Below are 26,691 nucleotides of genomic sequence, written 5' to 3'. Positions count from 1 at the left end.
TCATAAAATATAACGTGCAAATAATGACACTGTCACAACAGTCATAAAATATAACGTGCAAATAATGACACTGTCACAACAGTCATAAAATATATAGCACCTATACATACAAGTTTCATCATGCCATTAGTGATAAATATTTACTACCAAACAAAACAGGCAGGCTAGGAGGATTTTGTTGACTTTCAAGCTACAATGCCTAAATGGACAGCAACCACCTATTTGAATGATCAGTGGTTTTTGATTGGTTAAATGCCAGTGACGACATCATAGTAAACATATCGGCATAGAAGTCCTTTATATCAAGGGCACCTGCCTTACATGGACAGACCATTCATTTGTTTGTGTGTGTGTGTGTGTGAAAGTATAGGGTTTAAAAGCATAATCCTGTTTAATCCTGTTTATACAGCACCAATCAAAAACTAGGTAGCAAAAATAGTACAGTCTAAAACCTTGCCTAAATCCCAGAAAAATAAACCCCTCAGGCAGAATGTAAATGTGCGCCATAAGGCAACAGATACTGAAAAAATTAAAGCAAACTGTTACAATTATTTAATTATTTTCAAAGCACATTAACAAATATAAACAAGTGTAACAATTTGCTGCAGTGTTTTTCAAAACTTTTTTGTGACAATTTTTGTTTACAAAAATATACCAGTATGCCAATTAAACCAACCAAAACTTTTTTGTGACAATTTTTGTTTACAAAAATATACCAGTATGCCAATTAAACCAACCAAAACTTTTTTGTGACAATTTTTGTTTACAAAAATATACCAGTATGCCAATTAAACCAACCATAATGGACTTTAACTTTTCTTTCACCTCCTTTCCCCTTTCTATCATAGGTCTGCTAAGGGTAGAAAACTCTGGATGACCCTGTAACAGAAAATAAGAGTTACCTCAATAAATCATCCAACTGATTTAAAAAGTGTCATAAATTCTGGTGCTCTCTGCTTGCCTGATTTCTCATGGTCCACCCTGGTACATTCATTTGATATGACTGGTCATCTACAATAAACCCTGCATTTCAATGGTCCATCATGGTACCATCATGATATGAATGGTTATTTACAATAAACCCCTGCATTTCAATGGTCCATCATGGTACCTTCATGATGTGAATGGTTATTTACAACAAACCCCTGCATTTCAATGGTCCATCATGGTACCTTCATGATGTGAATGGTCATTTACAATAGACCTGTGCATTTCAATAGTCCATTATGGTACATTCATTTTGATGTGAATGATCATTTACATTAGACCCCTGCATTTCAATGGTCCATAAATCTTGTGATTGGGGCCCAGGGCTACATTATGCATAATTCAAGTAACCTAGAGTTTTAAGACATAACTACAGCAATATTTCATTAAAAAGAATAAATAATAATTATGCATAACAAGGAAATGAGAAAGTCTTATTTATTTTTGCTTTCTAGAAGAGTGTCTTCTCTTCCTGCTGCCCATTGAGATACAATCTCACTTTGACATTTGTCAGACCTTAATATTGCTAAATGAGATGCTAAAACTCATCTTCTTTTCATATTTGGGTTTTCTTAACACAAATATTTCAATTATCATTTTTACCAATGATTAAACAGGACTGGTTCATTTTCAAAAAATATCAACAACAAAAAGAAACTGTAACATGTTGGTTTTTTATTATTTACAAATGCAATTGATCAGCAACTTTATCTGGCAATCAATAATCCATAATGAATATATTTAAAGACTACCATTTGTATCATTTTACACAGAATTAGTATTGAACACTACCATTTGTATCATTTTATACTGAATTAGTATTGAACACTACCATTTGTATCATTTTATACAGAATTAGTACTGAACACTACCATTTGTATCATTTTATACTGAATTAGTATTGAACACTACCATTTGTATCATTTTACACTGAATTAGTATTGAACACTACCATCTGTATCATTTTATACTAAATTAGTATTGAATGTTACCATTTGTATCATTTTATACTGAATTAGTATTGAACACTACCATTTGTATCATTTTACACAGAATTAGCATTGAACACTACCATCTGTATCATTTTATACTAAATTAGTATTGAATGTTACCATTTGTATCATTTTATACTGAATTAGTATTGAACACTACCATTTGTATCATTTTACACAGAATTAGTATTGAACACTACCATTTGTATCATTTTACACAGAATTAGTATTAAACACTACCATCTGTATCATTTTATACTAAATTAGTAATGAATGTTATCATTTGTATCATTTTATACTGAATTAGTATTGAACACTACCATTTGTATCATTTTACACAGAATTAGTATTGAACACTACCATTTGTATCATTTTACACAGAATTAGTATTGAACACTACCATTTGTATCATTTTACACAGAGTTAGTATTGAACACTACCATTTGTATCATTTTACACAGAATTAGTATTAAACACTACCATCTGTATCATTTTATACTAAATTAGTAATGAATGTTATCATTTGTATCATTTTATACTGAATTAGTATTGAACACTACCATTTGTATCATTTTACACAGAATTAGTATTGAACACTACCATTTGTATCATTTTACACATAATTAGTATTGAACACTACCATTTGTATCATTTTATACTGAATTAGTATTGAACACTACCATTTGTATCATTTTATACTGAATTAGTATTGAACACTACCATCTGTATCATTTTATACTAAATTAGTATTGAATGTTACCATCTGTATCATTTTATACCGAATTAGTATTGAATACTACCATTTGTATTATTTTACAAAGAATTAGTTTTGAACACTACCATTTGTATCATTTTATACTGAATTAGTATTGAACAGTACCATTTGTATCATTTTATACTGAATTAGTATTGAACACTACCATTTGTATCATTTTACACTGAATTAGTATTGAACACTACCATTTGTATCATTTTACACAGAATTAGTATTGAACACTACTATTTGTATCATTTTACACTGAATTAGTATTGAACACTACTATTTGTATCATTTTATACTGAATTAGTATTGAACACTACCATTTGTATCATTTTACACAGAATTAGTATTGAACACTACCATTTGTATCATTTTACACAGAATTAGTATTGAACACTACCATTTGTATCATTTTACACAGAATTAGTATTGAACACTACCATCTGTATCATTTTATACTGAATTAGTATTGAACACTACCATTTGTATCATTTTACACAGAATTAGTACTGAACAATACCATTTGTATCATTTTATACTGAATTAGTATTGAACACTACCATTTGTATCATTTTACACATCATTAGTATTCAACACTACCATTTGTATCATTTTACACATCATTAGTATTGAACACTACTATTTGTATCATTTTACACTGAATTAGTGTTGAACACTACTATTTGTATCATTTTACACTGAATTAGTATTGAACACTACTATTTGTATCATTTTATACTGAATTAGTATTGAACACTACCATTTGTATCATTTTACACAGAATTAGTATTGGACACTACCATTTGTATCATTTTACACAGAATTAGTATTGAACACTACCATTTGTATCATTTTACACAGAATTAGTATTGAACACTACCATCTGTATCATTTTACACAGAATTAGTATTGAACACTACCATTTGTATCATTTTACACAGAATTAGTATTGAACACTACCATTTGTATCATTTTATACTGAATTAGTATTGAACACTACCATTTGTATCATTTTACACAGAATTAGTATTGAACACTACCATTTGTATCATTTTATACTGAATTAGTATTGAACACTACCATTTGTATCATTTTACACAGAATTAGTATTGAATGTTACCATTTGTATCATTTTATACTGAATTAGTATTGAACACTACCATCTGTATCATTTTATACTGAATTAGTATTGAACACTACCATTTGTATCATTTTATACTGAATTAGTATTGAACACTACCATTTGTATCATTTTACACAGAATTAGTATTGAACACTACCATCTGTATCATTTTATACTGAATTAGTATTGAACACTACCATTTGTATCATTTTATACTATATTAGTATTGAACACTACCATTTGTATCATTTTATACAGAATTAGTATTGAACACTACCATTTGTATTATTTTATACTAAGTTAGTATTGAACACTACCATTTGTATCATTTTACACAGAATTAGTATTGAACACTACCATCTGTATCATTTTACATAGAATTAGTATTGAACACTACCATCTGTATCATTTTACACAGAATTAGTACTGAATACTACCATGTGTTTCATTTTATATTGAATTAGTATTGAATGTTACCATTTGTATCATTTTATACTGAATTAGAACTAAATGTGTGGACACCGCTTTTTAATGACATAATTGGTCAGTCACTTGAATGTATTTAACAGCTATACCTTCTTTTCTTTGACCAATACTGCCATCTGTTTGGCATTTTCCTCTCGTTCCAACTCCAGTTGTTCCTTTTGCTTTTTTATATCCAGCATCCTCCTGCGATTAGCCACCTAAATTACAACAGAGTATATTTCCATTAACATTCCTGCACTCAATGACATGAAACACAATCCATTCTACTCACATTAATATTCCTTCATTCAATGGCAAGAAACACAATCCAGTCTACTTAATTTTTCTGTATTCTATGACATGAAACACAATCCATTCCACTGATATTAATATTCCTGTATTCAATGACATGAAACACAATCCATTCTACTCACATTAATATTCCTGCATTCAATGACATGAAACACAATCCATTCCACTCACATTAATATTCCTGTATTCAATGACATAATACAAAATACATTCTATTCACATTAATATTCCTGTATTCAATGACATGAAACACAATCCAGTCTACTCACATTAATATTCTTACATTCAATGACATGAAATACAATCCATTCCACTGACATTAATATTCCTGCATTCAATGACATAATACAATCCATTCTACTCACATTAATATTCCTGCATTCAATGACATGAAATACAATCCATTCCACTGACATTAATATTCCTGCATTCAATGACATAATACAAAATCCATTCTACTCACATTAATATTCCTGCATTCAGTGACCTAAAAACACAATCCAGTCTACTCACATTAATATTCCTGCATTCAGTGACCTAAAAACACAATCCAGTCTACTCACATTAATATTCCTGTATTCAGTGACCTAAAAACACAATCCATTCTACTCACATTAATATTCCTGCATTCAATGACCTAAAAACACAATCCAGTCAAACCACATTAATAATGGCTATCATTTACCACCGTTACAAAATCAAATGATGAAAGAACTGATTTAAAATTATGTACTCAACAACTGGGGCATCTAACAATTCAATATGACTGTGTTTTTGTTCAATTAAGCAAACCTGATCATGCATTATGCAAGACAAATTGTGAAAAAAAAAACTATTTAATTCTATTGTACTCTTATGCATAAATTTCATGTGAATCATTCCAAAAAATCACGTTTCATTTGTGACCATTGTTTGAATTTTTCAATTATTTAAATTCAAGATGGAAAGTAGAATATTTTACATCTCCATACCAGGTCTTAAAAAATGTAATGATGTGGAAATGTTCCCAATATGTGATACTGTGTGCTATTTTCAATATGGCAAGATAATGAAATGTTCCCAATATACATGTATGATACTCTATGCTATTTTCAATATGGCAAGATAATGAAATGTTCTCAATATATGATGCCATATGCTATTTTCAATATGGCAAGATAATGAAATGTTCCCAATATATGATACTGTATGCTATTTTCCATATGGCAAGATAATGAAATGTTCCCAATATATGATACTGTATGCTATTTTCAATATGGAACGATAATGAAATGTTCCCAATATATGAAATTTTATGTTATTTTTTACATGAAACTATGTTGATTTCTTTATGTAAAAATGTGGAAATGTTCCCTATATGAAACTGTATGTTATCTTCTATATGGCAAGATATGGAAATTTTACTCATATATAATACTATGTTATTTTCTTTATGTAATGATGTTGAAATGTGTAATGAAATTGTATGTTATTTTCTATATGGCAAGATATGAAAATGTTCCCCATATATGAAACTGTGTTATTTTCTATATGGCAAGATATGGAAATGTTTCCATTATATGACACTATGTTATTTTCTATATGGCAAGATATGGAAATGTTCCCTTATATGACACTGTATGTTATTTACTATAAGGCAAGATGAGTGATATTGCCAAAGCATTTTTCCCTTAAATTCTTTCCTTTCTGGTTACTGAAATATATTAGTTACAACAGACTAACAGTATTAGCTACAACTGAAAAGGTTGCTTCCTTGATCTGGATAATTCATAATCATTAGTAAGTTCCCATACTCAGAGCAAATATCTTCAGAATTTGATGTTTTCAGCGATATCTAACTGCCTTCATCAGAGACTAATGTTGATCACCTGACTTATAATGGTCACATGATACAAGGAGACAACAACATACACATGCAAAGGACAAAACTGAAAATTTGAAAAAATGTCTATTATATCAAATGTAATGATTGTGAGAAGGTATACACCGGGGAAACAGGCAGAGTATTAGAAACCAGCAGAGGTATCGCTAGGATTTTAAAAGTGGGAATCCCCTACCACAAGACTGTATACCTAAAGTGGCTAAATTTCCAGATATTAAGTAGAACCTGTGCTTGCCATCAAGTTTAATTTTCTAACTTCTTAACATCACTGACATGTAACTTGTGTTTGTCCATTAAAGTGAGCATGAATTATGTCAGGCCAAGAAAAGGTCTTATTCCAAGCACTAGGTTACATATCATACATAGTGTTCCATGTGTTCTAGCACTCTTCTGAATCTCACTACAATCTTCATCAATTTTCCCCAAAATACTGATCCAAAATTGTAAACAGCATTTTGGCAAACACTAAGCATGTCTTGATTTCGAGGTCACATGCAGTACTTAGTCGGCTACATGTGGAAACAAACACAATAATGAAAGCTAAAGTTGTTCATTTGATGTACTCTTATACACATGTACATCACTGGGTCTTTCTGCCTCTGAATTCAGTCACTGTAAATATCAGTAGATTTTCCCACCACTCTGCAGCTAGTCAAGTCTTTGAACTTGCCACCAAGCTATTGGGTCATGTTCTTCAGATGTACTCTTACAAAGACAACATGTACATCTGGTTTTTTTTTCAGCCACTGAATTTTCTCATTGTAAATATCAGCACAGCTAAAATAATCATTTCATCAACACATTTTCCCACTTAGCAGGTGGCTGAACCAGGATTGGCAAGATTTGGATTTGCCATCCGGCAAAAGAGTGTGTACGAAAAACTCCTGTATAAGTAATTTTCTGCATCCCAGTTGGAAAAATTGCATCCAGATATGTGTGACTAAGTGTTTCTGAGACCTCTGAACCTGGATTAAGGAACACATCAGTAGGGAGTCAATGGTCATACATGAACATTGTAGCAATATGGGACATTCCATCATCCCCAACCAAAAAAAGGTGATCACATCAGAAGACAATGCATGGCAAAGGAAGGTGATGGAGGCAATCAAAATACAACAGCATAGGCCAACACCGAACAGGGATGAGGGTCTTGAACTACCACCCATCTACACCTGGAATCTATGCCTACAAAATACCCCTGATACAAACTAGATCAGTCTGAGATCTAATGCCTACAAAATACCCCTGATACAAACTAGATTAGTCTGAAATATAATGCCTACAAAATACCCCTGATACAAACTAGATCAGTCTGAGATCTAATGCCTACAAAATACCCCTGATACAAACTAGATTAGTCTGAAATATAATGCCTACAAAATACCTCTGATACAAACTAGATCAGTCTGAGATCTAATGCCTACAAAATACCCCTGATACAAACTAGATCAGTTAGAAAGGTAATGCCTATAGAATACTCCCAACACAAACAAGATCTGTCAGAAAGGTAATGCTTACAGAATACCCCTGAAATAAACTAGATTTGTCAGAAAGCTAACTGGACAAGCTGATTGAAGTATGCCATAAATTTGATTAATTAACAAGAAATAAATAATATAAATATATTCAAAGTAACTGCAATGCAAGTACTAAAGACAAGACACAAGACTGTAAATATGCTAATCAGCAAAAATCTTCTTTGTACAGTAGACAGTATATACAAAATTACCAATTCCTCCACTGAAAACTGGATCTTTCTAGCATCCAAGTTGGCTTTGAGCTTCTCAGGGTCAGAAAGCCTTGCATCAATGTCAAGGTCAAGGTCAACATACTGTAGAATCTGGCCAGCAGTGACATCACTGATGAATAATCTTGAAGTGCTATAATACCGTTTGGATATCTCACAGCGTGTACAGACTTTCCCAACATAGGAGTAGGTTAGAGGTCGCTGATTTACTCCAACTTCTGGCTGCTGCCATGTTTGGTTCAGCAGATTCTGAGCACAGGTTCTCCTTCTCAAAAACTTCAGCAGACTTCTGGATAATACCAGATTAGGAATTTTCATTTTCTGTAAACAAAATATTGTAAAATATTATGGTCAGATTTATTAATGTTGTTCAAAGCCATAATGACATCATTTTATGCAATCATTATTAGGAAAACTGAAGTATGAAATTACTCATTTTTTTACTAAAAGCTGTCCCCATGTCAGATTTTAATGACATCTGCCAGAATGTATGTACTACATGGGTACTGGCCACATGTCAGATTTTAATGACATCTGTCAGAATGTATGTACTACATGGGTACTAGCCCCATGTCAGATTTTAATGACATCTGTCAGAATGTATGTACTACATGGGCACTAACCCCATGTCAGATTTTAATAACATCTGTCAGAATGTATGTACTACATGGGTACTGGCCACATGTCAGATTTTAATGACATCTGTCAGAATGCATGTACTACATGGGTACTAGCCCCATGTCAGATTTTAATGACATCTGTCAGAATGTATGTACTACATGGGTACTAACCCCATGTCAGATTTTAATAACATCTGTCAGAATGTATGTACTACATGGGTACTGGCCCCATGTCAGATTTTAATGACATCTGTCAGAATGTATGTACTACATGGGTACTGGCCCCATGTCAGATTTTAATGACATCTGTCAGAATGTATGTACTACATGGGTACAGGCCACATGTCAGATTTTAATGACATCTGTCAGAATGTATGTACTACATGGGTACTAGCCCCATGTCAGATTTTAATGACATTTATCAGAATGAATGTACTACATGGGTACTAGCCCCATGTCAGATTTTAATAACATCTGTCAGAATGTATGTACTACATGGGTACTGGCCTCATGTCAGATTTTAATGACATTTGTCAGAATGTATATGTACTACATGGGTACTTCATAAAACAGTTTTGTTTTCAACTTGGGTATTAATCTGTACTGTGTTATTAATGCAACATGATGATGTCATACAACTTAAGACAGTGAATAATATGCATGAATGTTTCATATATATGAATACTGTGCTCTATTTGTGTATCCTCTTTTCAGTTTATATTTATCAAAACTGGTACATTTCTTATTGGTTAATGTAAAGATTTACAGTTACTTAAATATTAGTGTGTGTGTGTCAGACAAATTGTAGAGTTTTCTTAGCATATTATCTTTATTAATTCCCCTGACACTTGGGAGTTACTGTCCTTTGCTATGGGTTTAAGGGCAAGGTCATGTGACTTGTTTTATACTTTATGGAAATTAATTACAGTAATGACAAATGATTTCTTTAAATGTGAATGCAGTATAAAATATGCAATTGTTATATTTAGATGTGTGTGTGTGTGTGTGTGTGCACCATATGTATGTAGGTAGGTGGTCAGGTAGATAAGCAGGAATGCACATGATGGAGATAAATAATTTCTTGGATTCCTCTATTAATTTCATTTGTCAGAATAAAAATTAAACAATCCTCCTTTAAAATGCAAAACAGGAAGTGCAAAATCTTGGAAAAGCAAACTCTCACTCTCATGTTTTACAATTTTAATAGTTCTTATGCTTGAACAAAAAATATCTGAAGACCACACAGTAAACTTTGTCAGAAGACAAATATACAGTTGCTTAGGAAACAGCAGACAAAACACAACAGATGGATAAAAATATGATGAACATGCAGAGAAATATGGATCAACTAGGTGGGAAACATGTAGCCTGGCTAAAGATTGATAGCTGTAAACAACAATGTATGGTCACACAAATGTTGTTGTTGTTGTTGTTGTGGGGTTTAACACCATTTTTCAGCACACGATAGGCTATACATGGCGGCCAGTATTAGTGGTGAAGGAAGAACCCAGGAAACCCCCAGAAAGAACCACCGACCCACGAGAAGCTACTGGCAAGCTTTCTCACATACCCACATTGGCTGAATGCGAGACTCGAATCCACGCAGACAGAGGTGAGATGGCAGTGATCCATAACGGAAAGCACTTTAGACCACTCAGTGCCCAGGTCACACAAATAGATGAACAGATGGCTATAGATTGATAGCTGTAAACAACAATGTATGGTCACACAAATAGATGAACAGACGGCTATAGATTGATAGCTGTAAACAACAATGTATGGTCACACAAATAAATAACAGATGGCTATAGATTGATAGCTGTAAACAACAATGTATGGTCACACAAATAGATGAACAGACACAGTGACAATCAGCAAACAGATAGATGGGGAAATTGATTAACTGATAGATAAAGAAACTGATAGACAAACTGACAGGTGGAAGGATGAACATATAGTTGAAAGAACATAAAAACTGTATGGCTCATATACTAACAGATGTATGAATACACATATAAGTACAGCCCATGCACAGACAAACAAACAGATGAGTGAACATATCAACAGACTGGCCCATATACCAATAGACAAGTCAGTGAACATATAAATGGTATAGCCCATATACCAACAGACAGATAAGTGAACATATAAAAGGAATGGCTCATATACTCACAGACAGATAAGTGAACATATAAAAGGAATGACCCATATACCAACAGACAGATAAGTAAACATATAAAATGAATGGCCCATATACCACCAGACAGATAAGTGAATGTGTAGAAGGAACGGCCCCTATACCAACAGACAGATAAGTGAACATATAAATGAAATGGCTCATATACTGACAGACAGATAAGTGAACATATAAAAGGAATGGCCCATATACCAACAGACAGATAAGTAAACATATAAAACGAATGGCCCATATACCACCAGACAGATAAGTGAATGTGTAGAAGGAACGGCCCATATACCAACAGACAGATAAGTGAACATATAAATAAAATGGCTCATTCATGGACAGACAGAAAGACATATAAATGAACATATACAGTCTAACTAGAATGGTCTGTACACAAACAGTCTGATTGAGAGGTTAAACAGACAGATGAGTAAACATAAATGGAATGACCTATACATGGACAGACAGAAAGACAGATGATTAAACGTATAAATGGAATGGCCCAGACAGATGATGGAAAGCTAAATGGAATGGCCCAGATAGATGAGTTAACAATAAATGAAATGGCCCATACATAGACAAACAGATTGATGAATAAACATATTATGTATATTTAATTTGTATTGGTTGATTGACATTTGTCCATAATTAAGGGTAGAAGTTTAGGCCTACCTGACTTATGTGTTTTTGTAAACAACATATTGCGCATTTAATTCTTGTCTAATATTTCAGACTATAATTCATGATTACATGGAGGCAAACATTTACTTGGATCTGAGTTCAGGACACTGGTATTTCCAGTGGGAAAAATCTGATGTACCCAATGTTTAGTACTTTCTTTATTAAAATTTTAGTAATAGACTTGAGCTTTTTGAAATCTTAGTAGGTTCTAGGAATGAACATATGACCCTTATCCTGGTTCTGTTATTGTGTCTGAATTTATAAAAATCGTTTAAGTTATTCACTGAAATTACAAAGTGCTCAAATTTATTTTTGTTTATTGTGAATTCATTCAAGAATATTTTGGAATATATCATTGTTATACGTAAAGACTGATAGCACATCAATACTATTCTAGGATATTGGCACATCAGCACATTCAAGAATGGAATTTATTTGGAACACCACTGAAATTTGGAATATGCTATACTTTTGGACTTGTGATAGAACTTGTAGGACTATTTAGGATTTAATTCACAATACAATAAGTTCTTTTTAAATTTTCACTTCGAATTTGAGAGAAACTAAGTACAGGTTGAAGCTGACACAACTTGTTGGTTTTTGATCTTTTCTGTTACTTGGTTTATGATAATAGAGTTGTTATAATATAAATGGAATGGCCCATATACAGATAGTCTGATTAAGGGGATAATGAAGTTGTACAATGAACATGGAAATTTAAACACACTTTCTAATAATTATATAGTACTGTTCAAAGAAGTTGTTGTTGTTCTAGGGTTTAATGATATTTTTCAGCACAAGATAGGCTATACATGGCAGCCAGTAAAACTGGTGGAGGAAGAACCCTGGAAAACCCAGGGAAGAACCACCGACCCACGAGAAGCTACTGGCAGGTTTTCCCACGTACCCACACTAGCCGAGCCTTGGACTTGAACCCACATAGACAGAGATGAGATGGCAGTGATCCGGAACGGTGATCACTTTAGACCACTCGGGGCCCCTGTTCAAACAAAAGACAAATAAAAAAACTATCAGACAAAAAATACTTGAATGGATGGGAGAGATGGAAGTTATGAAGATTTTGGGTTTCAATCCCAGTGCACCTGTTAATAAAACTTACTTATAAATCAATGTCTCAATTCCAAAAGACTGGTGTTATACATGTATATGTGTATTTGTTAAATCTAGACCTAAAACCAAGAACAATTTGTTGTAAATTTGTTTAATTTCTATAATAACTCAGCTCATAGTTTGAGTTGCGTACTATATTTTTCATTCCACTGTACCGAACAGTAATTTATTAAAATACATCAATCAAAGATATGCAGCATTCATCTCTCTTTATAGCTCTGTTAAAAATTATTGCAATGTATTTTAAATGAACCAACAACTCAAATATTTTGAATTTCCAAGGTAAAATCTGTTTCCAATAAAAATGCAAAAATTTAACCTATTTAATTATGGTATTTATTCACTTATTTATTTAACAGAATTGATGTATTCACACAATCATTTGATTTAAAGTTCATAAGTCTCCACTGTGGTGAGTCATGGATGAAAGTCATAATGTATTAATATAACTACATACATACATGTACAATATCATTGATATTTCTTAGCATAAAAATAATTAAATAGTCATATTTAATTTTTTTCTTTTAAAATTGTTTTAGAAATTTCGTTGGTCCTATGATGAGTTTCTGAATAACAATGAAGAACACTCATCTTTATTTTAAATACATTTACTTTCTAATTTTTTATTCTTTCACATTTTGCCATTATAAGACTTTTATTATTACTTGACAATATATCACTGCACTCACTGTTAAATATTGTCCAAAAACGGTATAATCTAATTAGGCAAAAAATGCTTTTTTTTGCATTGCGTTATGATTTCATCATGTGACATCATGATGTTGGTATGTGCCTATGATATCAAAGCAAACTGGAGTCTTATAGGTATTACAATTTGTTATGATCCAGGAAAGACAATATATGGGGAAATGAAAATATGAACCTGATTTAAGGGCCGTTTCAAGGGTATAGCAAACTTAGTCCTTTCCACCAATTAGAAAATAATAAAATTGAAAATTTAGATTTGTCTGAAATGGGAAATATCACTCATGCTATTTGTATCTATCAACTGCCATAAATGAAAAATGTTACGTAAGATTTGACTAGTTATCAGAATGTTCACTTCATTCCAAAGTCACAGTAAGTTAACTGGTCATCAGACCAGAATAGAAGAATAGTTTTAAAGGGATAACCAAGGATTCTGTAGAGCAAATGGTCTGCATCAGCTGCAGCGCAGAACTGCCTGATAGTTACTGATTTTTAATTCTATGCTAATTGCAGAGAAATTTTGTACTTCATTTAGTTCAAAATATTAGTGAAAAGTAAGTAATAATAATGCAGTAACTTGTTGTGTACTAATGTTGTTCATTTATGCTGATATTTTGATGAAATACATTAGGTCATTAACCAGGACACCTTTTCAGTTACGTGTGCATGTTTAGAAATTTTGGTAAATGTTGCAGACTTTTTGAATGCTGTGAGAAACAAGGAATAATCAAACATACTGATGATTTGTTGTATATTAAAAACGTGTCACAGACACCACTGAGGTTTATACCAAATACATGTATTAATAAAGCTTTAGGCCAGTACATCCCATTATACATTACTACAAAAAAAAACCCAAAAGGTTTCAGTATATTTAATTCTACATTTTTGTCAGGCTAATATATCAGTTATCAAAGGGTAGCGCACTGGTCATGGTGAATGATTTTCAGTTCTAATCAAAGGGTCCATCACAATGCTTGGTATATCAATGATTTTCAATTCTAATCAAAGGGTCCATCACAATGCTTGGTATATCAATGATTTTCATTTCTAATCAAAGGGTCCATCACAATGCTTGCTATATCAATGATTTTCATTTCTAATCAAAGGGTCCATCACAATGCTTGGTATATCAATGATTTTCATTTCTAATCAAAAGGTCTGTCACAATGCTTGGTACATGTACTTCAATGATTTTCAGTTCTAATCAAAAGGTCCATCACAATGCTTGGTATTTCAATGATTTTCATTTCTAATCAAAGGGTCCATCACAATGCTTGGTATATCAATGATTTTCAATTCTAATCAAAGGGTCCATCACAATGCTTGGTATATCAATGATTTTCAATTCTAATCAAAGGGTCCATCACAATGCTTGGTATATCAATGATTTTCAATTCTAATCAAAAGGTCCATCACAATGCTTGGTATTTCAATGATTTTCATTTCTAATCAAAGGGTCCATCACAATGCTTGGTATATCAATGATTTTCATTTCTAATCAAAAGGTCCATCACAATGCTTGGTATATCAATGATTTTCAATTCTAATCAAAAGGTCCATCACAATGCTTGGTATATCAATGATTTTCAATTCTAATCAAAGGGTCCATCACAATGCTTGGTATATCAATGATTTTCATTTCTAATCAAACGGTCCATCACAATGCTTGGTATATCAATGATTTTCATTTCTAATCAAAGGGTCCATCACAATGCTTGGTATATCAATGATTTTCAATTCTAATTAAAAGGTCCATCACAATGCTTGGTATTTCAATGATTTTCAATTCTAATAAAAGGGTCGTTCATAATGTTTGGTATATCAATGATTTTCATTTCTAATCAAAAGGTCCATCACAATGCTTGGTTGATTTCTAATCAAAGGGTTCATCACAATGCTTGGTATATCAATGATTTTCAATTCTAATCAAAGGGTCCATCACAATGCTTGCTGGCCTATCATGATGTTCATGTACTGTGGCAACTGAGAAATGGAGTGACTTGAAAGTGGAATCAAGAAAAAGAATTTGGATGTTATGTAGAGGATTCATAAACTTAATTAAATTTTTTGTATCCATTAATTAATTATGATTTATGATATTCTAAAGTTAAATCACATGGCATATTTGTAGTTAAAGCCCAAACTATATAAACTTTCATTGTATGTCCTTTATGAATTGGAAGGAATGGCTCATTACTTTGCTTTTATACTACCGATCTAAGAACCCATAACGAAATAACTAGCAAGTCTGACAATGCACCTTTAATACCCAACTCACCCACCCAATGGCATATTTAGTTTTCAAAAGCTTTAAGTCATATTGTTGTGAAGAAGACGATTTGTCTACATCGTGCTCGGCATGATTTTATGAACAAAAGCACAAATAAGGGATTGGATCTGGATATGAATGGGATATAATCACCTGAATATGTACTAGTCCTACATGTAAGACCTTGACGCTCATATTTGTGTTGGACGTCCATGTCTTACATGTAGGACCAAATGTGTACATGCATATAAAGGAAACCTAATATTTTTTTTTAAAACAAACTACTAATGGCTTTTTTCTCGATCTGTTAAACTTTTACGACCATTTGAACTTAGGGAGTATCGGTTACGTGCGAGTCATTTAAATGTGACACATGATGACAGCGGTTCTCAAAATTTCGACAAAATTGGACATCGTCGTCTAAGGGGTTGCCTCAATACCGAAAAATAGGTGACCAGACAACGCTTATAAATCAAAAATAAACTACAGATTTTGAACATTTAGTTTCATTTCATTTAATCGTAATGTTAACGGGGAAACACGTTTCTTAGAGAGAGAGAGAGAGAGAGAGAGAGAGAGAGAGAGAGAGAGGGAGAAAGATTCTTTTTTTACCGGCGACTTTCGATGGCAAGAGCTTTACAGGGAGACAACTGAAGAGATTAGCTTTCAACAATGACCGGATATTCACAACGTTTGTCACGGAATGGTTTGAAAACCGGAACTAAGACTAATATGGACCTCGTTAATTTTAGTTATAACGTTATCATATATATATATATATATATATATATATATATATATATATATATATATATATATATACACATTGAACAGTGCAAAACTATCATCTAACTAGCCTGAGCGCTTTCAACTCTTAATGAGTCTTTTTCACAGGCAAATACAAAACACAGTCTAGACAAACAAACAAAAAAAAAAAACCGTTGTGTTTGCAAAACTTTACATGGCTGTTTCTACAGGAATTAAACCTTTAAATGTATTATGATTCAGCTAGTTTATCTGAACTTGTTGTGGATGCTGGAAAATATTTTTATTGCCCAAGAAATCGATGAGCCATAATGACATCTGTTGTTTGATGTAAATTTATGTAAGTGCAAATTATATCCCAGATATTTCATGGTTATAGTAGTAATTATAGGTTATTAAGCAAATTTAGAGAATTTTTTAAAAGAAAATGTGTCGGCTGCAAAAGATAATTTTATTTGTCCATGGCTGCCTTTTTATAGTCTTCTTATTTTAAACTGATTAGTTTAAATTACGGTATGTTGTCACTGTTGTGAGCTTAATGGCATTTTTCAGCACATGATAGGCTATACATAAGTGGTAGAGGATGAACCTGGGGACAAAAATGGGAAGAACCATCAACCCATGGGAAACTACTGGCAAACTTTCTCACAAACCCACACAGAGCAGAGCCAGAGACTCAAACCCACATAGACAGAATGGATACAGAATTTTACAACTGTTCTAATACTTTAGTCTGTAATGATGCTGTAACAAGCTAGCAGATGAGTCAGTTTTAAAATGTTTTTTTTTAATCAATGAATTAACTTCATCTTTCTTAGTTTGATTGTCTCAGCTATTGTTGGAAGGAGGTTGGTATACAAGCGAATTTTTTTTTCTTTTCACAAAAGCATACACTGTGCAGTGGAAGTGGTCGAAACTGGCTCATTTTATGCATACATACTTTATGGACGTTCTCCTTTTTAGCAGAATGGCCATACTAAAAAGTAAATTTGTATAAAATTTAACGGTTATTATATATTTAGTAACACAGGTCTTATCTGATGGCAGGTTATCATTATTTGTATAAAATTTAACGGTTATTATATATTTAGTAACACAGGTATTATCTGATGGCAGGTAAGCGTTATTTGTATAAAATTTAACAGCTATTATATATTTAGTAACACAGGTATTATCTGATGGCAGGTTACATTATTTGTATAAAATTTAACGGCTATTATATATTTAGTAACACAGGTCTAAACTGATTGTAGGTAAGCATTATTTGTATAAAATTTAAAAGCTATTATATATTTAGTAACACAGGTATTATCTGATGGCAGGTCAGCATTATTTGTATAAAATGTAATGGCTAAGATATATTTAGTAACACAGATTTTATCTGATGGCAGGTAAGCGTAATTTGTTGGCTGAAAGACCAGATGACAGTTGTCAAATTTGTTAAAATTCTGTTCAGCAGTTTTTGGGAAGATGTTTAATGGTTTAAGGGGGTGTGTGTGTGTGATTTGGATTTTTAGCGAAGCTTTAAAATAAATTCAGTCATATCACTACGATGTCTGCAGTGTGGCAGTTTATAGTGATGTCTAGCACTGGGGTATCATCCTGCAGACATGTAGCATAATGTCCCACCCAGCCACATTATCCAGAAAACAGGCCGACCAGTCCTAACACTAACCTCTAAATGCTGAGCACCAAGTGAGGCAGCTGTTAGTACCATTTTTATAAGTCTTTGGTATGACTCGGCTGGGGATCGAACCCACAACCTACTGCATCCGAGGCAGACGCTCGAACCTCTAGGCCACCAGAGCAGTCAGAGGTCTAAGGGAACATATTTACTAACAAATCTTGATTATTTATGCAAATCTGAAAGGCCTTAGTACCAAAAAGCTCTCTATCATGTTTTGGGTGAAATCGGTTCTGCGAAATGTGTGATACCGAATATAGTAGTTACTGACAGGTAATAGACAATGCATGACAAATCCAGGAACATACAATATGCTAACCTGGCCTTGTAGGAAGTGACAGACACTACATACTATAAACCTGGCCTTAATAGCCAATGAAAGACACTACATACCATAAGATAACCTGGCCTTACGGCCTGTGAAAGACACTACATACCATAAACCTGGCCTTACAGCCTGTGAAAGACACTACATACCATAAACCTGGCCTTACAGCCTGTGAAAGACACTACATACCATAAACCTGGCCTTAATAGCCAATGAAAGACACTACATGCCATAAACCTGGCCTTAAAGCTAGTGAAAGATACTACATACCATAAGATAACCTGGCCTTATAGCAAGTGAAAGACACTACATACCATAAACCTGGCCTTAATAACCAATGAAAGACACTACATGCCATAAATCTGGCCTTACAGCAAGTGAAAGACACTACATACCATAAGATAACCTGGCCTTATAGCAAGTGAAAGACACTGCATACCATAAACCTGGCTTTATAGCCAGTGAAAGACACTACAGAAAGCAGTAAAATAACACTACAAAGGCAAAAATGTGAAAACGTTTTTTTTCAAATGTAGTTAACTTGAATTGTCATAGATAACAGGAATAATGAAATCTTCCATACAGATACCAGCTTTCCCAATTACTACTATATCACACAAAAACTACAGTACTCACTGACTGTAACACCATCTGTGATCACCCATACAGTACTCACTGACTGTAACACCATCTGTGATCACCCATACAGCACTCACTGACTGTAACACCATCTGTGATCACCCATACAGTACTCACTGACTGTAACACCATCTGTGATCACCCATACAGTACTCATTGCAACACCATTTATGATCATTGATACAATACTAACTGTAACAGTTTATGATCATCAATGCAGTACTCACCATTACATCATCTATGATCACCCATACAGTACTCACTGAAACATCATCTTGAAAGAAGTCATTTAAAGGACATTTTCTGTTTCAAATTGGTGGCATTACCTTGTAACAAATTGGAATACTAGGGACACAAATCTAATGACTTCATTTAAAAATGCTTTCAGTAAAATGTGATCAAAGTTTGTTGATTAGCTTCTCAAAAGTGTTTAAAGGCTTTCCTGTTTTCTGTAATGGCAGCCATCTATTTGAAAAACAGAAGTGGGACCAACCAAGCACTATAAATATGTAATATGCTTGTGTATGTAACATTGTTTATGCTTCATCATCATATATACTTCTAAAATACGTCAAAGAACAACAACCAAAAATCATGAACTTTTATTTTCAACATACATGAAAACTAAATTCCATAAATGTGTCCTCTGGACCAAAATATTGAAATTAAGAACAAGAAAATCTTTAAAATACATATCAAGAATAACAATATTATCCAAAACATAATTACTTGTCCATACATGATTACTTGTCCAAACATGATTACTTGTCCAAATATGATTCCTTGTCCAAACATAATTACTTGTCCAAACATGATTACTTGTCCAAACATGAATACTTGTCCAAACATGAATACTTTTCCAAACATGAATACTTGTTCATACATAAATCCTTGTCCAAACGTTAATGTTCACTTTCATACTGTACAAGTCTAGTCCAAGTGCAAAAAACATATCCTGATCTGCTTTTGCATCATGCTCTGGTAGATCAGGGTCTATGTTTGTTTTACTGATTACTTCTAACAAACTGCATAGACCCAGCCCTGCTGTTGTATTATCTGATGGTGGATATAAGTCTATGCATTTGGATTTGACTAATCCATGGGCATATTATCTGATGGAGGATGCGAGTCTATGCAGTTGGATTTGACTAATCCATGGGCATATTATCGGATGGTGGCTGTGAGTCTATGCAGTTGGATTTGACTAATCCATGGGCATATTATCCAATGGAGGATGAGTCTATGCATTTGACTAATCCATGGGCATATTATCTGATGGAGGATGTGAGTCTATACAGTTGGATGTGACTAATACATGGGCATATTATCTGATGGTGGATGTGAGTATATACCTTTGGATTTGACTAATACATGGGCATATTATCTGATGGAGGATGCGAGTCTATGCAGTTGGATTTGACTAATACATGGGCATATTATCTGATGGTGGATGCGAGTCTATGCAGTTGGATTTGACTAATCCATGGGCATATTATCTGATGGAGGATGTGAGGCTATGCATTTGGATTTGACTAATCCATGGGCATATTATCTGATGGTGGCTGTGAGTCTATGCAGTTGGATTTGACAAATCCATTGGCATATTATCTGATGGTGGATGTGAGTCTATGCATTTGGATTTGACAAATCCATTGGCTTATATTTTACACAGATTTGTATTTGCTGGAACAATTTTAATCCTGATGAGTAATAATTCAGTTTTTAAGAAACATTGCTACATGTTGATCCAAATTATCAATGTTTAATTAATACAGAAGCTTCAATTATCATTTGTATACATGTACATACAAAGTATTACTGTTCTAATTAATACAGAAGATTCAATTATCATTTGTACACATGTACATCCAAAGTATTACTGTTCTAATTAATACAGAAGCTTCAATTATCATTTGTATACATATACATACAAAGTATTACTGTTCTAATTAATACACAAGCATCAATTAACACTTGTACATGTGGACATTAAACGTTTCACTGGTCTATTTAATACACAAACATCAATTAAAACTTGTATGCATGTACATCCAAAGTATCAATGTTTTAATTAATACAGAAGCTTCAATTAACACTTTTATACATGTACATACAAAGTATCACTGTTTTAATTAATACAAAAGCACCAATTAACACTTGCATATGCGTACATCCAAAGTATTACTGTTCTAATTAATACACAAACATCAATTAAAACTTTTATACATGTACATACAAAGTATCACTGTTTTAATTAATACAAAAGCATCAATTAACACTTGCATATGCATACATCCAAAGTATTACTGTTCTAATTAACACACTTTTATACATGTAGTATGTGCATCAACTTCAACTGAAAACGTGAAATTCACAACACGATCACAGATTTAGTTGGAATGATTGGGTTAGTACATGACCTTGAACTGATACTATTTAACAAGAAACCTAATATATACATGTGTACATATCTACATTTGACAGGATTCTTCTTCAAGGGCCTCCTTTGTTCTCTCTCAGTAATTATGCTATTGTGAATAAATTTTAAAGATACATTATCATGAATGAAATGTTAAAGATACATTATTATGAATGAATGTAAAAGATACAATATTATGAATGAGTGTTAAAGATACATTATTTATGAATCTGCTTTTAAAGTATACAACTTTTACATTTCCTATATCAATTTGGACATCTTTCCTAAGTGCATATAAAAAAACATTATGATTTCTTTTGCATATTTCAAGTTACTTTAGAAATTTGGTGAACAATTATGTCATCACTTTCTGCACTGTTTTCATTAAAACTATCATGTGTCTATCAAATCACTGAAATGCTTAAGTTTAACAGCAGATTCAGACTCAAATGATCAATTAAAATCAACTACAGGACTTTAAATAATTAAGATGATTATCCAAACAGCTACATAAATAAATGGGAAGTGATCAGTGAAGCCCATCAATCATAAGAAAATTGGCCAAGCAATGTTGATATGGGCTGGTATAAATGCCCTGAAAACAGTTTCACTTTCAAGACTTTTCTGCTGTTCATCTATGATATTTGTACTACTTTCTTTGTCAAAATAAGTACAAAGCTGGTGCTGTTTATGCCAAATCGTAGCTCCAAGGTATGAGGCAGTCATATTTATAACATATCAAAACTTAGCATACAAATTTCTTCTCATTGATTTCAGCTCCTTTAAACAAGTCATGCACAGACAGTATATCGCCATGTAATTTTTCAGACATCTACATTTGAGCAAATCACATGCAATAGTAGGCTTGAAATTAAAACCATTTTATTTTATCATTGTTGCCACAATTCATGGAAATAGAGATCTCTTTCAGGGCCTGGTGCTTATAGTGGACACCAACAAGGGACTTTATGGGGAGATCTCACAGGGCCTTGGTGCTATACCGGTCACCAACAAGGGACTTTATGGGGAGATCTCACAGGGCCTTGGTGCTATACTGGTCACCAACAAGGGACTTTATGGGGAGATCTCACAGGGCCTTGGTGCTATACTGGTCACCAACAAGGGACTTTATGGGGAGATCTCACAGGGCCTTGGTGCTATACTGGTCACCAACAAGGGACTTTATGGGGAGATCTCTAAGGGCCTTGGTGCTATACTGGTCACCAACAAGCGACTTTATGGGGAGATCTCACAGGGCCTTGGTGCTATACTGGTCACCAACAAGGGACTTTATGGGGAGATCTCTAAGGGCCTTGGTGTTTTACTGGTCACTTACAAGGGTCTTTATGGGGATGGAAAGGGCTGCAGCTATATTCCCGTTATTACATACCAGGCCAATAAAAAATGTGCTTAACTGAAATTTAAGTTTAACTGAATTACTCTATAAAGTCTACAACCCAGAAAAATGTCTTGCATGTACGAATTCTATTTCAAGCCAACACATTATTTATATGTCCACTAAAAGCACACAATAAATGTTTCCAAAGTCACATGTAATATGACAAAAATATCTTAAAGAGAGAATCAATATACACAGCAAATATCTTTAACCATTGTTCATGACTGGAAAACTGGTTCAGATTTAATATTTGTTCAGCTTACTTCATTTTTCTTGTTGGCATCATTACTACATGTATGCATGTTAGTTTTGAACTAAAAGTACACATATGCTCCATACAATATTGACATTACTATTACAAGTTACAAATACTAGAATAAACAAAACTGTAAACATTAGATTTCCTTAGGAAACAAAATATAACATCATTGTACAGCAGATATGGACTCTGTACAATAAAAGTCTACCAGGACCATCTTTAAAAAATAATTTCTAAAATTAACACTAAATCTCTACAGTTAACACTTTAGTTTCTACAGTTAACATCCATATAATTAACACTGTGGCATCATTTCTAGAATTAGTAATTAATCTCTACAATTAACACTTCTAAAATATTAAATTTCTAAAACACATGACTTCTACAAATAAGTATAAAATTTATACTTAATTTTTACAACACCCAATCTCTACAATTAACACTGAATTGCCATATAAAAACCATTTAATCTCATCAATTACCACTTAAACTCTACAATTAATGCTTTATTTCTACATAATCAGACTCAATCAATGCTGCAAACCACATGAAAATTTAAACTGGAATCAATATCTAACCTAATGTGTATGCATGATCTAAATGCCTACAAAAATCAATATGAGCAAGAAAAGTAAAGCACTGTGACCTTGTTTCATGCTAAAATTTTCCTATGAACAACTTTGATGATATATATGATATTTCAATCTTTGGGAATTTGTTTCAAATGGAGAAAAAAAGTACATACATAAATGAGCAAGCAAAACATTCCCTGTCAAGGGTTCATCCGTACCTGTATTGCAACAGCCTGGGCAAAATAAAGCTAATGCACAAATTTCGAAACCAATGTTCAAAAAACGCTTTTTGTTTTCCAAATGTTTTCAAGGAAAGACAAAGTAATGGATCACAGATTTAAGTTTTTACCTTCTGAGACCTTGGTTGAGCAGTCTGGAATACTTTATGTACCTCCATTCCCTGATAATAATCATGTGATGCAGATTTGTTAATTATAGAGGCAGTCTGGGGTGGGAGACTTGGACTGCCTCAAGGACCAACATTACAAATGTACACAATTTCTGTCTTATTTGGAAGAAGAAACAGCAATAGTGGCAGATCTGTTTAGTTTCTCAAATTCCGATTTTGAATTTTAGCCACCTGTACGCATACCTGCCATAAGATGCATCAAGTAAAAAGATGTCTTTGACTTCTAACTCCATCCAGACACAGTTGTGTTCGAAAAACATGATTTTCCATAATGTTCATTAAACATTTTTTTTTAAACCACAACTTTACATGTCCATTGACTGCATAAACACTTCTGCTTAAAGTCCATCTAAAACTATCCTCAGGATAGTTAGTGTAGCTGATTATCATGGAGTCAGTAAGGTAAGGCAGAGATAAACAGCCACAGTTTCACAGATCACTTAACTTACAGATAATAGCTAGGATCACACTGTCAAGTTCTTTGAACACCGCTGTGGAAGAGCCCCATAGGCTAATTTACATAGGCAGAGAACACTAAGTGAAACAACCCAATTCATCTGAGTTAGATACAAACATCGAGATGAGCACTGAAGAACAGATGTTATTACACAGAACAGCCTTGAATGGGAATGTTATTACTTGTCATTATCTTGAAATAGAATGTTATTACACATCAATGCCTTGAATAAAAATGTTTTTACACATCACTGCCATGAATGAAATTTGTGATTACACATCACAGATGCTTTGAATGACAATGTTATTACACATCACTGCCTTGAATGTTATTAAACATCACTGACTTGAATGTTATTAAACATCACCGACTTGAATGAGAATACTCAAGCCATCATTAGTAAAACTGAATGACAAAATTATGATCAGCAGAAAAATTGAATGACAAGATTATGATCAGCAGAAAAATTTCATTCAGTTTGGATTTTACTCCCAACACAAAACATGATTATTTCAGTAGTCAGAATATATAGTGTACAAGTGGGTGGGGTTCATTTTTTAAAAGGGAAGATACTGAAATGCAGCTGAGATTGAGGAAAAGATAACTGGTGAAATTGGAGCAGTAAACAGCTATGCAGTGGTAAACTTGAACACAATATTTCTTCACATTATAAAAGAACAAGAATTATGTGAAAGACTATATTTTAGCAAAAACTGTAATAAGATATACATTTCATCAATATATCAATTTGAAAACCCTGGCAAGAACCTTCATATGCAATATCTACCTCGACGACATCACTATCGTAAGTGCTAATGGAACAGTGATTGCTATGTACCCCTACATGCTATTGCCATATGAAAAGTGATTAATATGTCCTACTACATGCTATTGCGAGAAGACAATTAAGACATTGTAGTCGGCATCAATTCCTGCAGAAAAATCTCATGAATTTTCAGAAGGTCCTCCTGGCCCTCCAAAACCTCGTCCTCGTGCCTGGTTCATCCGTAAATTCTGCAAAAGGGGAATTAACTCTGGCAACAATCCCATATCATTTGTAATGGGCTGGCCTCTACCCATTCCAGCAGTGGTGATTGGTGGAGGTGCTTGTGTGCCCATTAAAGAGGGGACTGGCAATCCTGCATATAACAGAGGGGCCACTGATGGCAAAAGTCCCATATTCATCCCTGGCATCATGCCAAGTTGTGTTAAGACCATTGGCTGGAAGAGCATAGTTTGCTGCTGCATGTAGTGTTCATAATTTGCAAATACAGACTGGTTTAGAGGCATGGTTACATTTGCTGATGTAACAGACTGGTTTTGAGGTATAGCAGTATTTGCTGATGAAACAGACTGGTTTTCAGGTATAGTAGCATTTGCTGATGAAACAGACTGGTTATCTTGCAAATTCATCAACCGTCGGTTTTGTAACATTTGGGCTTGAACATCTGGTCTCATAACCCCCCTCAACACTGTTGGTGTTTGTGGCATATCTGTTGATAGGGAAACTGGAACTGACTGGCTGAACAGCTTTTGATTGGGATCTTTTTCATGCACCATTGGCCAGACAACATTGGTTTTGGGATTACTTGTTGCTGATGATGTGGATCGGTTCTCAGCAGTTATTGCAACTATGTGCTGAAATGAAAGAAAACAATAACTTATGAATATGCTATTCTGAAATGAGGTTACAGTTTGAAATGTATATGAAAGCACTGACACCATAGATTAGATTACTGTAAAAAGATTGCCATAGTGTCTAAAGATTACCATAGTGTATAAAGATTACCACAGTTTATAAAGATTGCCATATCATATAATATTTTATGTATATATTTTATTCTTTTTTTCAGCTTTCAAAAAATCTCAGTGATATTAGAGATCCCCTCTTT

The 26,691-nt window shown here is 33.3% G+C and overlaps 2 protein-coding genes across 7 annotated transcripts in view; both read right to left on the bottom strand.

Annotated features, from left to right (window-relative positions):
• The window catches only part of LOC149780129 (serine--tRNA synthetase-like protein Slimp), a 55,165-nt gene extending 38,583 nt beyond the window's left edge, over positions 1-16,582 (bottom strand). For 4 of the 6 annotated variants that reach the window (XR_016415012.1, XM_089936899.1, XM_089936903.1 and 1 more), the window contains exons 1-5: positions 16,481-16,582; positions 12,662-12,754; positions 8,251-8,589; positions 4,438-4,545; positions 799-879 (exon numbers count right to left, since the gene is read on the bottom strand). Coding sequence is in view for 5 of the 6 variants with exons in the window: in XM_089936899.1 (XP_089793025.1) it covers positions 799-879; positions 4,438-4,545; positions 8,251-8,586 (525 nt within the window). In the remaining variant the exon portion in view is untranslated. Of the gene's footprint in view, positions 1-798; positions 880-4,437; positions 4,546-8,250; positions 8,590-12,627; positions 12,755-16,480 lie in introns of all 6 variants that reach the window. The other 2 variants (XM_089936901.1, XM_089936902.1) reach the window with 2 other exon arrangements.
• A 2,572-nt stretch (positions 16,583-19,154) lies between these two features.
• The window catches only part of LOC149780127 (tudor domain-containing protein 5-like), a 222,523-nt gene continuing 214,986 nt past the window's right edge, over positions 19,155-26,691 (bottom strand). The window contains exon 22 of the mRNA XM_089936896.1: positions 19,155-26,437. Within this exon, the coding sequence (XP_089793022.1) occupies positions 25,745-26,437 (693 nt within the window). The 3' untranslated portion in view covers positions 19,155-25,744. The remainder of the gene's footprint in view (positions 26,438-26,691) is intronic.

The sequence above is a fragment of the Sinohyriopsis cumingii genome, chromosome 16 (genome assembly GCF_028554795.1).
Source record: "Sinohyriopsis cumingii isolate HCF-2022 chromosome 16, ASM2855479v2, whole genome shotgun sequence".
In the NCBI taxonomy this organism is placed as follows: domain Eukaryota; kingdom Metazoa; phylum Mollusca; class Bivalvia; order Unionida; family Unionidae; genus Sinohyriopsis; species Sinohyriopsis cumingii.
Note: the sequence above shows the minus strand (reverse complement) of the source record. Positions and strands in the feature narration are given on the sequence as shown.